Source organism: Podarcis vaucheri, assembly GCF_965113315.1.
Source record: "Podarcis vaucheri genome assembly, chromosome: 11".
NCBI classification, from domain to species: domain Eukaryota; kingdom Metazoa; phylum Chordata; class Lepidosauria; order Squamata; family Lacertidae; genus Podarcis; species Podarcis vaucheri.
Genome location: NC_138749.1, coordinates 30,305,961 through 30,322,735, shown reverse-complemented (window position 1 = coordinate 30,322,735; position 16,775 = coordinate 30,305,961). Strand labels below are relative to the sequence as shown.

General features: G+C 40.0%; 1 protein-coding gene across 10 annotated transcripts in view; it reads right to left on the bottom strand.

The window, feature by feature from the left end:
- Nucleotides 1-16,775, bottom strand: part of ANKRD31 (ankyrin repeat domain 31) — a 53,967-nt gene that overhangs the window by 31,513 nt on the left and 5,679 nt on the right. For 6 of the 10 annotated variants that reach the window (XR_014212103.1, XM_082191850.1, XM_082191853.1 and 3 more), the window contains 5 exons: nucleotides 14,612-14,643; nucleotides 12,725-12,768; nucleotides 9,930-10,487; nucleotides 2,764-3,029; nucleotides 2,331-2,461 (listed from right to left, as the gene is read on the bottom strand). Coding sequence is in view for 9 of the 10 variants with exons in the window: in XM_082191850.1 (XP_082047976.1) it covers nucleotides 2,331-2,461; nucleotides 2,764-3,029; nucleotides 9,930-10,487; nucleotides 12,725-12,768; nucleotides 14,612-14,643 (1,031 nt within the window). In the remaining variant the exon portion in view is untranslated. The remainder of the gene's footprint in view (nucleotides 1-2,330; nucleotides 2,462-2,763; nucleotides 3,030-9,929; nucleotides 10,488-12,724; nucleotides 12,769-14,611; nucleotides 14,644-16,775) is intronic. The other 4 variants (XM_082191852.1, XM_082191855.1, XM_082191856.1 and 1 more) reach the window with 4 other exon arrangements.

The window sequence follows — 16,775 nt, the reverse complement described above, 5'->3', positions numbered from 1 at the left end:
CCCAGGGCTGGAAAGGGGTTCGTTTAACCTCTAGTTTGCTAGTAAAACGGAATTACTGTGTCGCAAAATGATGCATGTCTAAAAAGCGTGTGACCAACATGAAAAGTTTGGAAAGCTCTGATCTAATGTATCATTAATTACAGAAATATATCTGAAGTTGTAACAGAGCTGAATTCCATGTCCCTAATGCCATAGACAAAATATCTTAAGAGGGATTGTGAACAAACTGCATACAGTGTTATGGCTGCAAAAATAGCCTATACCTGTACCAGGCAATGGAGACATGCTGCAGTCTACATAAATGTAAATTCCCTTGAGACCTTTGTGGTATAGTAGGAGTAATAAATAAAGGAATAAAAATAATTATTTTATACTCACTTACCCAAGGAGTATTTTTCTTATAAATATTATTTAAAGTGTTTCTGGTTATGAGTAAAACTCACTCAAGGTGGCTTACACATAAATGATAAAAATACAATTTCCAATTAAAAAATATATATAAAAAATACAGTGCAAAACCTTACCTCTCATTGGGGCTCAATTTTGATTAGACATGCTAGAACTGAATTGTTAATAACATTCTGAATGGAAAGGAACAGTAAACAAACCCATTTTATTTTCATGAATAAAAGTTGAAGGAAGAAAGAAATTTACCTACTGGGGTTATTGCTATGGTTTATTATTACAGTATGCATTTTTGTGTTTTATATTGTAAACTGCCCTGTGATTTTTAGATGAAGAGCAGTACAGAAATTTAATAAATAAATAATAATTTATTCAAAGTACAAAAGTTAACTCAACAACTAATGTTATTCATGTATTTAATATCAAATAACTGAGTTGCATATTTAACACAATATGCATATTAAACTCAATGTTTCAAACATTTGAAAGGGTATCATGAACAACAGGCAACAAATTTAGCTTATTTATTTTGGCAAATACATTTATTTTATTTATAAGCTGCCCCACACGTTAAAAAAAAATTACAAGATGGCACATGCACATACGTACTAAATAAATACATGTACGGTAATTAAAGCAAAACTTCCAATTGCCAATCCAAAGTTACTAAGTACTATAACCATTGCCATCTGCTGGATAACAAGAAGTTATGTATCAATGGATTGTGCTTTTAACTTGTAATTACTGCTTCCTGATACTTGCAGATTTATTGTTCAAACCAAGACAGTAGTGGTATTTGCAGAACAGACTCATAATGCTGTTTTAGTATGTATGTGTATCCTACATGATAAATATGCAACTTACAACATTTTAAAATGTGTGTGTGTGTGATATAAATGGATACAGTGGAGAATTCCCAATCAAGTAAGGTTCCCCACAGCACCTACTCATATAGGCAAACATGAATACTTCATGCCCAACCAAGTGATCATGGATTTCAAATGCTGATGCAGCTCCAATTAAAAAATGTCTTCTAAAAGTAATAGGAACTGGCTCTAATGGCCAAGAAGCAAATTGCATGCCCAAGCACTAAGAGCTTTCTACTCAATAAGGATGATGTGGTGAAATTGAATCTGGCATAGGGATGGACAAATCAATCAATTTTGGTTTCTTTCAGTTTCTCATTTTTGCAGCCTTAAGTTCTTTTCTCCACATTTCCACATCAGTTTGCAAAACAAAATTTCAAATGCCCTCATTGAAATTCATTCGCATTTAAGTGTGAATTTCTCTTAATATGCACGTGTTTGTGCACTATTTTGCCCAATACACACAGTTTTGCAATTCATTTTTGTACATTACCAACACCAATATATGGCTTTTTATGAACATTTTACCGTAGTATGAGCATTATCGTACACATAAATTGGAGAACAACACTGCAAAATTAAGAGAAATGTGAATTTCAAAAGAAGGCTTTTTTGATCACATATTGTTTTAAAAAGTGCGAATTAGGTAGGTTCACCTTTAACTGAATCAAATTTTATCCCCTACCCCAAACCTGAGGTAATATTGAGGATCATGAGCTTAGCATGGAGGGCCAAACGAGACATTTGCTTGATGCAGAGCATAAACTGCATGTACTTTGGCCTTTAGATTTGAGTAAGGGGAAATGCCAGTGAAGCCTCCTTGCTTAGACCTAGAAAATGAAGGTGTCCCTTGCTCTAATTAAATTCCACATTCGGTCACAATATTTTCTTCCAACCCAGTACAAGACAGAGAATTGATAGCGATGGACGCAGAGCTTCTGTTAATGCCCAGAAATGGTAACATGAACTGGGACACTTTGCCACAGTGACATATTTAGCGGGGGGGGGGGGGAGAGCATATGTCCTTCAGGCTACAGAAGATAAAAAAACACTGCTTACTTCTTTTCGTGGCAATCCTCTGACTTTTCCTCACTTGCTCAACTTTAGTATTTGTATCTGTAGTTGAGAAGTGGCGTAATACAGTTCCCATCTGTGAACAGTCATCTTCCTTATCTTTAGTGTCAGATCTGCTGACAAACAAAACATTTTAAATTACCAAATGCATTTCTCTATACTGCGCATGATGTGCATATATATATTAAAACATTTTTCTTGAAAAGGATAAGGAAAACTGTATATTTAGTCTCACCCAAACTTCACATGGAAACTTTTTTTGGTTTTACCTACTCAGGATATTCTTATTTATTTTATTATTTCCATTTCCATAACACATTATATAAAACATCTCAAAGTGGTAAAAATGTTATATTTAATATAAGCTTTCCCATTAACCACTGTAAAAATTTTATCATATTCAAAACCATTAGCTTACTCTCTTGTTTGAGCCTCAAAACTGTGTCTATTCTGATGCATCCCTTCTAGAAACTGACAATTGGAAGTAGGATCAGTATCATTTAGAGTAAGCTTCTTCCTTTTTTGTGCTGAATTCTTTAATGTACATGAAGCAACCTGGATAGTTTGTTCACATGAACTGCTATCCTTTAAAATGGAATCTCCTTTTTCAGCTGGTCTGTCACGAGAGGAAATATTCTGATGGTCTGAATAGACTAATTTGTGCATATTCTGACTAAAGCCAATCTGTGAAATAACAATTATAAAAGAGGTCAAAATTATTAGTAGAGCAGTAAAACATATTGGTACATCTTAGGGCTGCCATATATCTGAGATTTCCAGGACATATCTGGGATTCATCCGTCGGAAATAGTGTCAGGGTGGAATTTTTGTAAATCAGGAAAATGTCCAGGAAAACCCAGGTGCTTTACACTGAAATATGGCAACCCTGGGTACAGCTACATGTATTTAAACTTCTGTTTTAAAAGTATGAACAATGAAATCACTGTCAAATTTAGAGAACTTCCAGGACAAGCAACATAGGTTTAGTCAAATTCTAATGAGACAGCCTTTTACCATAACCCCTATATTTTTCTGACAAAGGTTAGATGTCATTTCCTTCACAAGAAAAGAGATAACTGAGCTATACAATGTATGTGAGGAATGGTGCTTTTTCTAGTTACACAATCCTGTGTTTCTTCCTTGAGCTGGATGGGGCTTTTTTTTGGGGGGGGGAGAATATCACATTGCATTTCCTTCACATACCCAATTACTTTAGAAGGTAAAATATTTTATAGAAAGAATCTTCTACTTCTCTGTATGCATATAGCTTCAGTGCAGATGATTATTTAATGCAAAAAACAGATGTTATGAACAATAACTTTTAAAACTGTGCAGAAGGTGTAGCAATTTTCAGTTATTTTTTATTCACATAACTATTTAACGTGCGTAAGAATGATACTATTATCTATAAGGGGTTTCTAGCAGTGTGACTACATCTGCAAGATTTGACAACAGCTTTCCTGTTGAATCTTCTGAAGGTAGAAGAATCTCTTAGACATTAATGTTGATTGCAGTTAATGTGGTTACCCCATAATGTAGCTGCCAGGGGGTCAAAAGGCACACTCTCAATGCTACTTTCTGGATTCAGTCCTGAAGGTAAGTTTGGAATGACTGTGATACAGTGCCCCCAATTCCCATTTCCTGGAGCTGGACCAGGACGATTTCATGGTTGATGGTATCATATGTTAATGAGAGATGAAGTCATACTCCCCTTGTCCCACTCTCTGCAAAGGTAATCCATACTGTTGACGAAGGGTGGACAGGAACAAAGCTGGTAGCCAGTGAAAATCTTTTAAAACAGGTCCAACATAGCTCTGACTATTAACTCCACTTAGAAGGTCAGCCACTGCATTTTACTGTTTCTGAGTTATCTTCTAGTATGACCAAATGGTGCTATGGCACCTTAGAACTACAGGTGCAGTTGAGCTACAGTCACTTAAAAGAGCCTGCTAATGAAACAGAAATGGGGAACCTGTACCCCTCCAGAGGTTGATGGATTCCAACATCCATTAGTCCCAGCTAGCATGGGCAGTGGTTAGCGATGATCAGAGTCAAACAACATCTAACGGGCCTGCCTTAGATGCAAGCACTCCTCCTATGGCATAAGCCTAGCAGTTCTAGATGTTAAAATTGATTATCAATTATTACTACCTGGAAATGTTGTGCAACGTTGCATCCTCCTCCTAACCAGTGTTTGCTGATATATCCTACTGAATGTCATGCCACCAACCTTGTCCAATTCAAGCAACATAAATCAACAAGTTAAGCTTGTTTTAGAACTCTTTAACAGAACTATGCAATGAAAATTAGCACAAACCAGTTATCAGGCTTCGCATTTGTAAATGATGTAAGTTCCAGAAATCTGAGTGCTCTGCTGCTACTTATCTTCCTCATTCCCTGAAGCAACCAAGGGGAGAAAATCTCTGATGCTTCTTTCCTTGTTGATACCTATAGTCTGCATAATTGCTGTTCCATTGAGTGTAACCATGTAAGAAGAGCTCTGCTGGATCTGAACAAAGGCCTATCTAGCCCAGCATCCTGCTCTCAGAGTGGCCTATGGAAACCCCACAACCAGGACCTGGATGCAACAGCACTCTCTCCACTTGTGATTCCCAGCAACAGCTCTTCAGGGGGATAGTGACTATGACAGTGGAGGCAAAACACAGCTATCATGTGTAGTCACTGATAGTCTTACCTCCATAAAAAAATGTCTAATCCACACAAGTGGGTGGCCATCACTGCCTCTTGTGGGGGCAAAAATTTCATAGTTCAACTATGTGCGGTGTGAAAAAGTAGTTTCATCTGTCTGTTCTGGGGCTGTGTACACACACACCCTATGAAACACACAAGGGTTATTTTTTTCACAGTGTACACAGCAGTTTGCAATTGTACAAACAAGGGACGCTGTGGGTTAAACCACAGAGCCTAGGACTTGCCGATCAGAAGGTCGGCGGTTCGAATCCCAGGGACGGGGTGAGCTCCTGTTGCTCGGTCCCAGCTCCTGCCAACCTAGCAGTTTGAAAGCATGTCAAAGTGTGAGGACTTCCGGGTTGGTGCCTCCGGCAATGGCGGAATTCCTCTGATCGGGAGGAATTTGCCCCATGGGAATTTGGGTCTGTACCGCCACGGCGAAGGCGGAGACCCGTAAAAATCACAGGCAGGAGAAGCCTGTGAACGTGGGATTCAGCGGGCACCTTTTGCGCCTCCCCCTACTTGCGGGGAAACCCGGTTTCGGGGATCCGGAGTGATGTGGGATGAGTGGCGCGGTGCTTCGAATCGTCTGCTTCTTCCACGGAGCGAAGCCGCATAGCTGTTGTCAGAGAGCACTGACTTTTTCCTGTGGACAATTTGACTCTAAAGTAATTACCCGTGAGTAGAGCTGAATTGGGAAGAAAAGGATTTTTAAACGTTTAATCTGGCATCGAAACGGGGAGGTTCAATACAGGAAGTCCACCTCCCCCTTTTGTAGATAAACTGAAGCAAGGAGGCTGCAAGCTAAAGTCTTGGAAAGCCTTTTGTAAAAGACTAAATTTCCATCGGTAAAGAACTAAACCCCCCCCCCTTTTGGAGACAGGAGAAGAAAGGGGGAAGTGGTGGACTGAATATGCCTGTAGAAGAGAGTTAAGAGAGTTAAAATACCGCCGCTCTGACCCTGGAAATGGGCTGCTAGCAGGATTGATGTTTTTGGGAACGTCCATTGACAGCGTTTAGAACGTTCATTGACAAGTAGCTAAACAAGAGAATACATTGTTTTTACTGTCTCCAGTTGTTTTCAAAAAAAGGAGGAAAGTAACTGAAAATTGAAACTAACTTTGGATTATTGAAACTGTGTTTAAAAGAGGACATACTGACCGATACAAATAGAAACTGTTTTCCCCTAGTGGAAGTTTTTGAAATTGGTTACTTTACAGGAGGTGGGCTAGGGGAATTTCCAGCTGCAAGATAAAAAAGTGTGAGACTTTGGAATTGACCTTTAATCTCTTAAGTGTTATGGCAAATGGAAAGGAAAAAACAGACGGGATGTCGACAGAAGAGGCCTTAGTGGCTGCATTATTGAAAATAAATGATTCGCTGGAACAACTTCACAAGAAAACAGATGTGATAAATGTGAAAATGGATGCTGCAAATATTGAAATTGACTTAATCGTAGAAAGTTTAAATAACTTGGGACAAAAGGTGAATACCAATCCAGAAACCACCCAGAAACTGACACAGGAATCTACTCTGATACGGCAAACTGCAGATGAAGTCAGGGGAAAAACCCTTGCTGCTGAATCTAAAGCAATACAACTGAAGAGGAGAGTCCCATCCATACAAAGACAACCTGATGAACATAAGCTGACATTCGTTATGATTGAACTTAAAGAAGAACAGATGAATTTGAGGACCAGAGCCCTATCTGAACTGGAAAAGGAAAGCTTGACAGAGTTTCAGGAGGCGACAGGACTAACATCGGTTGAGAAAGAGAGGTATTTGGGGGTTAGTATGACTGCCAAAAATGTGAATCTGTTTAAGGATAACTGTGAAGGATGTTGGATTGAAGAGAAGGGGGATTTGGAAATATGGACAAATCAGAAGTTGTTACTGTTGGGCCGAGTTACTGTGGTGGGGTTGAGGGCTGCTGTGTTGCTGGGGATGTTGCTTTTGTTTCAAACATTGCAAGCTTTGGATGGCATGGATTGTTTCAGGAGGTGGCAGAGGGATGTTTCTAGAGTTGTTTGGCAGGGCAGGAAGCCTCGAGTAAAACTTAAGATATTGATGGATGCCAAAGAAGGAGGTGGACCTGCCCTGCCAGACCTTTAAATTTCGTTGTGAACCATCTGCTTTTTGCTGGTTGAGAGAATGGTTGCTTCTTGAAAGCACTGAAGTGTTGGACAATGGCAGACGAAGTTGATGGACTATATGGAATTGGCGGAAATGACTGGCAAGATCCGAGACCAGGGAGAAGAATCGTTGGAAGAAGATTGGAAAAAGTTTAAAGACTATTTATAGAAATATTGTAAAATTAAGGAATGTTAGAAAAATGTTGGAATGAAGTTATATGGCTTTAGTAGAAATGTCATAAGGAATTAAGTATAAATAGATTAATAGAAAATTAAAGGAAAAATAAGGCAAGAATGTGTTAAGATAATTATAGGATAGAAAACAGAGTAAGATGGAAAGGAATTGCTGAAACAATTAATAGAAGTGGAATACAAAAAGGGAGGTGTGAGGAGGTCGCTGGAAATAAGTGAATGAAATACAGTGGTGCCTCGCAAGACGAAATTAATTCGTTCTGCAAGTTTTGCTGTCTAGCGAATTTTTCGTCTTGCGAAGCACGGTTTTAACGGTTTAACAAAGTCGCGAAAAGTTTCGTCTTGCGAAGCAAGCCCATAGGGGAATTCGTCTTGCGAGGCAAATCGCAAACGAAAAAACCTTTTGTCTAGCGAGTTTTTTGTCTTGCGAGGCATTCGTCTTGCAAGATACCACTGTATAAGATATTGAAAATGTTTGAGGTGTTTTTAAATTGTTTTTGCTTGTTTTTGCTTTGTTTTGTTAGTCCATGTAGTGTTTTTGTATTGTATTTGTATTGTTTTTTCTCTTTTCTTTTTTGTTTGTAGTGTTGTGTTGAAAATGTTGAAAAAGTAATAAATATCATTTTTTTAAAAAATGAAAGCACGTCAAAGTGCAAGTAGATAAATGGGTACCGCTCCGGCGGGAAGGTAAACGGCGTTTCCGAGTGCTGCTCTGGTTCGCCAGAAGCGGCTTTGTCATGCTGGCCACATGACCCGGAAGCTGTACACCGGCTTCCTCGGCCAGTAAAGCGAGATGAGCGCCGCAACCCCAGAGTCGGTCCCTTTACCTTTTATCACACAATAACATCATTTAATGCAGAAGCCATGCTGACTATATACACAAGGGGGCATGTTTTCAAACCAATGAGCAATGGTGTTCTCTATTCCTATTCCCTGAATTACTGTTTCAGTAGACCCTTAAAAATATTTTTACACTCTTTCAAAAGAGAGGGGTTGGAAATTGGTGTTTTGATATAAAGACAGCTCCCCATTTACACGGGGGTTGTGTTCCAAGGCACCACACGTTTAAGTGAAATTGCGTGAACACCATTGAAAAAGCCAGCAAACACCCTCCAAACCACCTTGCTCAAACTCCAATTCGCCACAGTTTGCACAAGGGCTTATGGGATTGCATTTGCAAAGGCTCATCAGATTGTTACACTGTTTTTATGCCTTTTTGTGCAACAGGAATGGTTACATATGCCTTGAATGCATGTAAATGGGAAGTTGTTGGTACTGATATACAGAGGAAATGTAATCAATATATGGATTTGTTTAGTGACGATGCACAACCTACATTTCTTCATACACACATACATACCAGAAACAAACATGCAAAAGCAAATTATCAAGACAGACGAAATGTCCTGGTCACCAAAGAACCTTCAGTTGCACTTGAGGTGGGTGGGGACTTCCTTGTAGAAGCTTCTGGGGAGGAAATGGGTCTGAAGGGCGCTTCATTTGGTAAGAGGGACTACAATGTCTTTGTTTTAAACGCAAAAAGTCCCAGGTTCAATTTCTAGCATTTCCAAGTAGAGCTGGAAGACGCTCAGTCTGAAACACTGGAGCAATGCTGCCAATCAGTGTAGATAATACTGAGCTATATGGACCAATGGTATAAGCCATCCTCAGATACCCGGTGCCTTGTGGGTCATCTTAGGGAAATAAAAGGCTAAGGAGTAAACCCTACACAAATCTGGAATGAAGTAAAATGGCTGAACAGTCTTGTACACCTCCTTCCAGCAACTCCAGCAGCCAAGCTGGTGCTAAATGTTCTGGTTACCAGTCTCTGCAGCCACAGCAGGTGCTGTGATTCTCCAGCAGTTTGACCTCACCCCCAGAGGCGCATCCTGTTGTCTCTCAATAGAGAGACGGATGCTAAGAAAAGATCTTCAGATGAATGGCAATATATAAATTTAATAAATAATAATTAAAAATAATAGTGGAAGGCAGCTGTTCTTCTGCTTCCTTCCTGCAGCTCCATGTACTGTACAAGTGTGGACCATGTCATATGAAGCTGCAGTGAGAGAGGGAATCACCTGAAAACCAGAGGACTCTTGTGTCAGCAAAGCTCTCACTTAAATAACATCCTTCCATCTGATTTGGGATTATTCTTCCTTCCCACTACAGCCCTATACCCCATTGCTGTTCACTGTTCAGGAGCATGCACACACACACACCATGGGGTTGTCAGGGGTACAGTGGATTGCAGAAGGAAAAATAGAAAGAGAAGGCTGGTTGGGCAAACTGTAAACTTATACTAAGAGGGCTTTACAATGCAGGTATCACTGTTGTACAAGACAGCAGGGAAGAAGCAAGGTTGCTTATCCTAACAATGGCAGTATGCAACTTTAATGAGAGGCAAGGTAATAAAAACATACATCACTTACCTAGGAATATTATACACAAACAATAGGCTTATTTGGGGTATAAGATGGTTTTGTGAATATAAACGGCAATTCAACATTTCAATAAACATTAATGTGAATATAAATTGTAAACCAACATTTCAACTTTAAAGTATACATACTTGTTCCTCTGAAGGATATGGCAATGTGGTCATCATTAAAGCTTCTGTTTCTTCAAGGTGTTTTATATGAAGCTGAGATTTTACATTTATATCTGTTATTTGTGTGCAATCACCATCTGTTTGGTCTGGTGTTGGTTGTTTGTCTGCGATGATGAACCAACTTCCCTTGCCTTCTGGCTGACAGACAGATGCTGCTGCAGATTCTGACAAGGAGTTCAGTGCTGTGAGAAGCTCTACAGGCAGGGCATTGCTCTCCTTATTTACAGACTTAGCCATAGAAATAGCACCATCCTGATTTTCCAATATGTCAAGCATTTTGAGGGTCTCAGAATCATCAAGTGGTTCCATCAAATCTTCAAATTCCACAGCCATTGTTTCATTTACACTTATACTTGATTGGACTGTTTCAAATGGATGGTTTTCTGTCATATCTTCCTTACTGACAATTTGAAAAACCTCTGACATCTCTGTATCTTGTGGAATTGAATCCTCTATTGCATCCATACCAAAAAGAAGGCTTATTTCTGGAGACACTTCAACATTTAAAGTCTCTGTAAGCTAATGATAAAAACATATGCTAATTTAACACTCAAAAGCACACATTTGCAAAGCTTTCTTCAAAGAAAATGCTGCTTCTTCATCATAGCTCTTTTTAAAATAGCTTTTTTAAATAGCTTTTTAAAACAGCTGTTTTTGTACTTTCCCCAGTTCTATTATATTTCTTTTAATCTGAGACAAAAGTGCACAATTTACTAGACTGTATATTTACATAATAGTTTTAAGACACTTAAAGAAAAAGGGTTTACCCTGATACACTTTGCTAAAAACTTTAATGGTGTCTTATGATCCCTCAGTCTCCTTCCAGGGAGCTTACAGCCAATTTTTACTCGTTAATAGTCTTTTACATTTAAATGTTTTTCTCAGTATCATTCATTCATTCATTGTTATATTTTTTCTTATGACATAAAGGCATTTGATGCAATTGTACTGCTGAAGCTATGTATTTTCTCTGGTCTTTAGATGGCTTTGTGGGTTGATATGTATTGCTTAAAAATTGGTTTTATTTTAATTTTCTCTGTCTTGTATTTTCTATTTTTCATAACGTTGATAACTCCCCAGAGGAGTGAGTTAATGGGAAAGTATAAATGCAAAAAATAAATTGATTGATAAAAATATTTCTATATGCCCATTTACATAAAATATCAAAGTGCTCCACAGCATAAAGTACCATAACACAATACCAAATAATAAATTTAAAACCTGGTCCTGTTATTAGCCTGGGAACCCACCCAGAAAACATATATAACCCACTGTAAAAAAGCTGAAGAAAAACTGTTTTCTTTAGTACAATTGGAGGTCTACTACTAGAGCATCAGCATAGGCAATATGGTGGGCTCCAATAATCTTCTTGCTTTCTCCAGTGTGCTGTGATATTATGACAAGTCAACCAGCAGAGAGGGGGCTGAATGGAGTGAAATCTGCTGGGATAATGCTAGCAAGACACAGGAAATCAAATAAGTGGACATGAGAACTGTGGTTGGATAGGATGACAGGGAATGATCAAAATGACATGGATGTCAAGGGAATCAAAACCCTTTCTGTGGAGAAACTTGGAGTACATGGTTACTAGAGATGCCACCTTCCTGTTCACTATGCTATGGAGGTCTTCACTTGGGAGGGTGACATGTTGTCCTTGTGGCTACCCTGTTATCTTTTGTGTGTATCCTGGATAGAGTGAAATCACAAAATTGTTTAGCTATTGCTATGCACTGATTGGTGTCTTCTGTGTATGAGTAAATGATGGGGTGTCCCAAGCACACAAAGTTTTAAAAAAATTCTCTCTCTTCCATGGTCCCAACAAAAATAGTTACTCTTGAAATGCAAATGGCAGCTTCAAAGAAGCTATTTTGGTCAGGACCACGGCAGGGAGAAGAAAAAGTTAAACTTCCCTTCCCCAAGGTTCCAAGGCTGCTAGTTACATAAGAAAAATTGTGTGTGTTAATTTCATTCATGCAATTAATATCACATCTAGTTCAGTGCTCATAATAGAACCAATGGAGCTACTGCAGGAAAATTACAAAAATACATTTTCAATACTCAACATACTATGTTGGCAAGTCTCTTTCACAATCTTGTATGGTGTAATAATTTGTATCACAATAACTTCTGCACTGTATCATTATACACATCCTATGGGCATGCTGATTGATTTGCATAAAAACAGCAAGATCAAGCTCAGACTGAATGTTTGAAATGACATCTTTGTTAAGATTAGGTAAAGGTAAAGGGACCCCTGACCATTAGGTCCAGTTGTGACCGACTCTGGGGTTGCGGCGCTCATCTCGTTTTATTGGCCGAGGGAGCCAGCGTACAGCTTCCGGGTCATGTGGCCAGCATCTCTAAGCCGCTTCTGGCGAACCAGAGCAACGCACGGAAAAGCCGTTTACCTTCCTGCCGGAGCGGTACCTATTTATCTACTTGCACTTTGACCTGCTTTCGAACTGCTAGGTTGGCAGGAGCAGGGACCGTGCCACGGGAGCTCACCCCGTCGCGGGGATTCGAACCGCCAACCTTCTGATCAGCAAGCCCTAGGCTCTGTGGTTTAACCCACAGCGCCACCTGCGTCCTTGTTAAGATTACAGTTATTTGTTTGTTTGTTTATGTAATAAATATCTGGAGAAAACATGTTCGTAGGCTTTCATGGGGGAAGGGGGAATTCCATGAGGCATAAATTAATTGAAAAACAGAGATTATATAGTTACAATTGGGGGGGAGGGGAACACTAACAGACCTACATTTCTGTCTGTTTCCAGAAATCCAGCCACTTCAGAATCTAAACCTAAAACAACAGCAAATAAGTGAATTTTAAATTTTCTTTTCAATGCATATCACTTTGAATATCCTTTAAAACACAGTATGGTCTTTGAAGGGAAACAGTAAATACCAAATTTAGCCATCCTGGAACTGAAGGAAAAAGAGCTTCTGACCACCTATGAGGAAAGCATAGCCTCCCTTCACAATAAAGCTTCTATTAACTTTATACCTAGTGTGTCACCTAAAATTAATCGGTAACTTAACAAGCAGAACTCTTGAAATGCAAATGGCAGCTTCAAAGAAGCTTCCCCTTACACCAGTGGGAGCATCCCTTGAAATACAAATAGCAGCTTCAGAGAGGTAATTGTCATCAGGACTATGGACTCTCTATGGCCCCAAGACTGCTCAAACTTGCCTGTGGCTGCTATTTACATAACCAAAAAATGTGTCTAGTTTGCCCTTTACAGGCACAATTTGTGTGCATCTACATTTCCCCCCTATGACTAATAGCAGCTTCTGGGGGTAGGGCGATTTGGATCTGACCACTGACAACCAGGACAAAGGGTTAGACTTCCCCACAAGGACTGATCCCCAAGCAAACTGGGACTTTCATTTCTTAAGAAAGAAAAAGGCGTGGAGAGTGTCAATCATGGAATTTCTATGTAACATCTAATTTGGACCTGATGGGTGGCTTTTCTATTTTGAAAGAGATAACAACAGGAACCTTTGACAAGCTTGCTGATGTCACTGGCATACCTTTAATGTGTGGTTGATATATTGTGTTTATTAGATTTCTACTATTGTTGCTATTTTCTACATTGTGATTTTAATAGAAGTAATCAGTCTTGTGCAAAATATGTGTACTAAAAAGGCAGTGTGTACATTTCTATATAGCTATATGAAATAGGATCTTCCTGCAGCCAAATATGGTTGAATCTCATTAAATCTCCAAGTACTTTGTGCAATCCATTATAAAACTTACAAATTGCAGACTTTCCCATTTTATTCACCAACATTCTTTTGTATGTTATTTTGCTTAACATATAACCTTGAATGAAAGTAATTATGAACTTGAAAGTATGTTCTCTATGTCCTAAGGCAGCTATAGCACTATTTAGGTTTTTTGCTCATGGCGCTCTCCCAGTGTCCACATATGCACCTGTTCCAGTTCACAACTTCCCATGTTCGGCATGAAAGTCTGAAGGGGAATGTTACGAGTGAGTGTGCTTACAATTCTTCTGTTGATTAGGAGCTCTGCATTATCAAGGGTCCTGATCGCAGGGAAGTTTGTAAGCATATTCACCCAAATGCACTTAGAATCCTCCTTCAAATGGTGCTAAATGGTGGGCCTGAAATGGATGTATATATTGGGGGTGGGTTGTGTATGTAACCCCTCCCTAGTTTAAGCCCTATTTAAGCTGAATAGGGCTAATGGGAACAGGTACCTCCAGGGTATATGAGTCTTCTGCTCTGGCAATTTAGTTCAAATCCAGAATTATGGGATGCAGTATGAGGGCAGGGTGGGAGGGAGGAAGAAATCATTTCACAATGGATTTAGGTAACCTTCCTCTTAATGGACTGCACTGCCTTGTGAAGTTCTAGGTGACCACGCTAATAGGCATTACGTAAAACCACTGCACAGAAAGTAACAGTGGGAGGCCAATTACAAACTCCTTTCTGAGACTGAAACTCCAAAAGCCATTTAGTTCCTTACTGTGCTGTATATAGATACATCTGTTTGATATTTTCTGCAAACTGTGTAATAACTATACTTAAACAAGTTACTCTCCATTACATAAACATGCAGATAAAAAGCTTGTATCATCCATGTACGGTAGCAGCTGGTGAATGATCAAGTTGGCAAATACCTGTAACACTGATGGGACAGTTTATCCCAGCTCTAGAAAGGAAAAGAACAGATAACATTAATTAACTTTGCATGTTTGGGTGATTTAGGCTTGATTGTAATCTCTGTTTTACTCAGATCCTTCACACTTATTTGTAGGTGATATAATGATGAATGTATGGTAACAATTTGTTGCACACAAATGCATGAAATCATCAGGATTTCTAAACTGCTTAAAAGGCACTATTTCTAAAACAAAACATACGTATGTTATCTAAAACTTTAACAGTTGAAATCAGGGAGACTAAGGCTGCAGTTGTAACCATATTTACTTGGGAGTAAGTCCCAATGAGTATAGTAGGTCTTACTTCCAAGCAAACATGGACAGTATTGGGCTGTAAAAAGATAATCAGTTCTAACTTTTCCCCATCCAATTCTGCACTTGGTGGTGTGTGACAGGTGGCCGATATAATGATACATCCAAATTACTGGTATGGCTTTAGAAAAATTATGTTTTTTTTCTTACTCAAATAAAAAACCTAAAACCTCAAATCTATCACTATCTTTTTATTGCTGATAACAAAACATTGTTCTGGCAGGGTCCGAGAGCCCTCCTTTGCCATCTCTCTGACTACAGTCCTGAAGCTTGGGCTGTTCAATGAAAGATGTAGATTGTCCAGTGCTTTTTTTCTAGAAAAAGGTGCTAGTACTCAGCCTACAAGGGAGGGCTCTCAGACCCTGCCAGAGCATTGCACCTCCCTTCCTAAGCTGGGCAGAAGCTTCCCAGGTTTTGAGAAGGGGGGTGTGAGGGATCCTGCAGCCCTCCTGCCTCCTTCCCCAAACTGGGGAAGCTTTAGGAAGGAGGTGGGAGGGCTCTCAGGCCCTGCCAGAACACCGTGCCTCCTTCCCTAAGCCAGGTAGAAGCTTCCTGGGCTTTGGGGGAAAGGTGCAAGGCTCTGAGGGGGATGGAGGTGCTGGTACTGCATATCAGTGCATACCACAAGATAAAAAGCACTGAGTTTGTCCGTATATTTTTCTGAGTATCTGAGAAACAGGTTAGCATGGTAAATTTCCTTCTGAATAAAAGGTGTGTGATTAGGAATAGAGGAGGAATACAGATATAGTTAAAAAATAAAGGTAAAGGTAAAGGTACCCCTGCCCGAACGGGCCAGTCTTGACAGACTCTGGGGTTTGTGCGCCCATCTCACTCTATAGGCCGGGGGCCAGCGCTGTCCGGAGACACTTCCGGGTCACGTGGCCAGCATGACAAGCTGCATCTGGCGAGGCAGCGCAGCACACGGAACGCCGTTTACCTTCCCGCTGGTAAGCGGTCCCTATTTATCTACTTGCACCCGGGGGTGCTTTCGAACTGCTAGGTTGGCAGGCGCTGGGACCGAGCAGCGGGAGCGCACCCCGCCGCGGGGATTCAAACCGCCGACCTTTCGATCGGCAAGTCCTAGGCGCTGAGGCTTTTACCCACAGCGCCACCCGCGTCCCTAAGTTAAAAAATAACAACCCACAAAGGGCACATGCTCAAGGCAAAACTGAAGGCAAAGTTGCAATCAAAAAGCCATCTAGCACTCAGATATCTGTTAGACTTCCTGCTCCATGACCTAAACACATGACCTCTGAAAATGTAGCTTCTCTATTTCTAAATAGCCTGTTATGGTGATATCTAGAAATTAATTTGCAAGATTCAGACCTGATAAAGAAAGATAAGGAATTCTGGTTTTACTTACTCCTGCAAAGGAGTGAGCTACTTATTCATGTCCATTAAAATCATTTTATAAATATGAAGCGAACTGTTCTCTATCACTTCTGTAACAAGCATATAAGGGCAAAATATGAAAAGAAACACAAAGCACTGTGGGTGCATTTTGAGCTCTCTCTGTGTGTATGTGTGCCCACAGTATTCCAGCAAAGCAAATGCTAGAATATCATCCTGCTACTCCTTGCTGGCTTATGCTTTAACTACTACTTCCTCCACCTGTCGGGGAATGAAGCAGCCCACAGCCAGTTGACTGAGGCGGGAGCATTATACTGTTTGCTTCCATCACAGGCATCCAGCTGCAAGCACTTTCTTTTTCAGGAAGAGGTGGCAGTGGTAGTGAGCGGGCAGGTGATTGAGCAGGGAAAGGAACCACCTGACAGTGGGGTACCAGAGATGGAAGCAATGCAACCTTCTC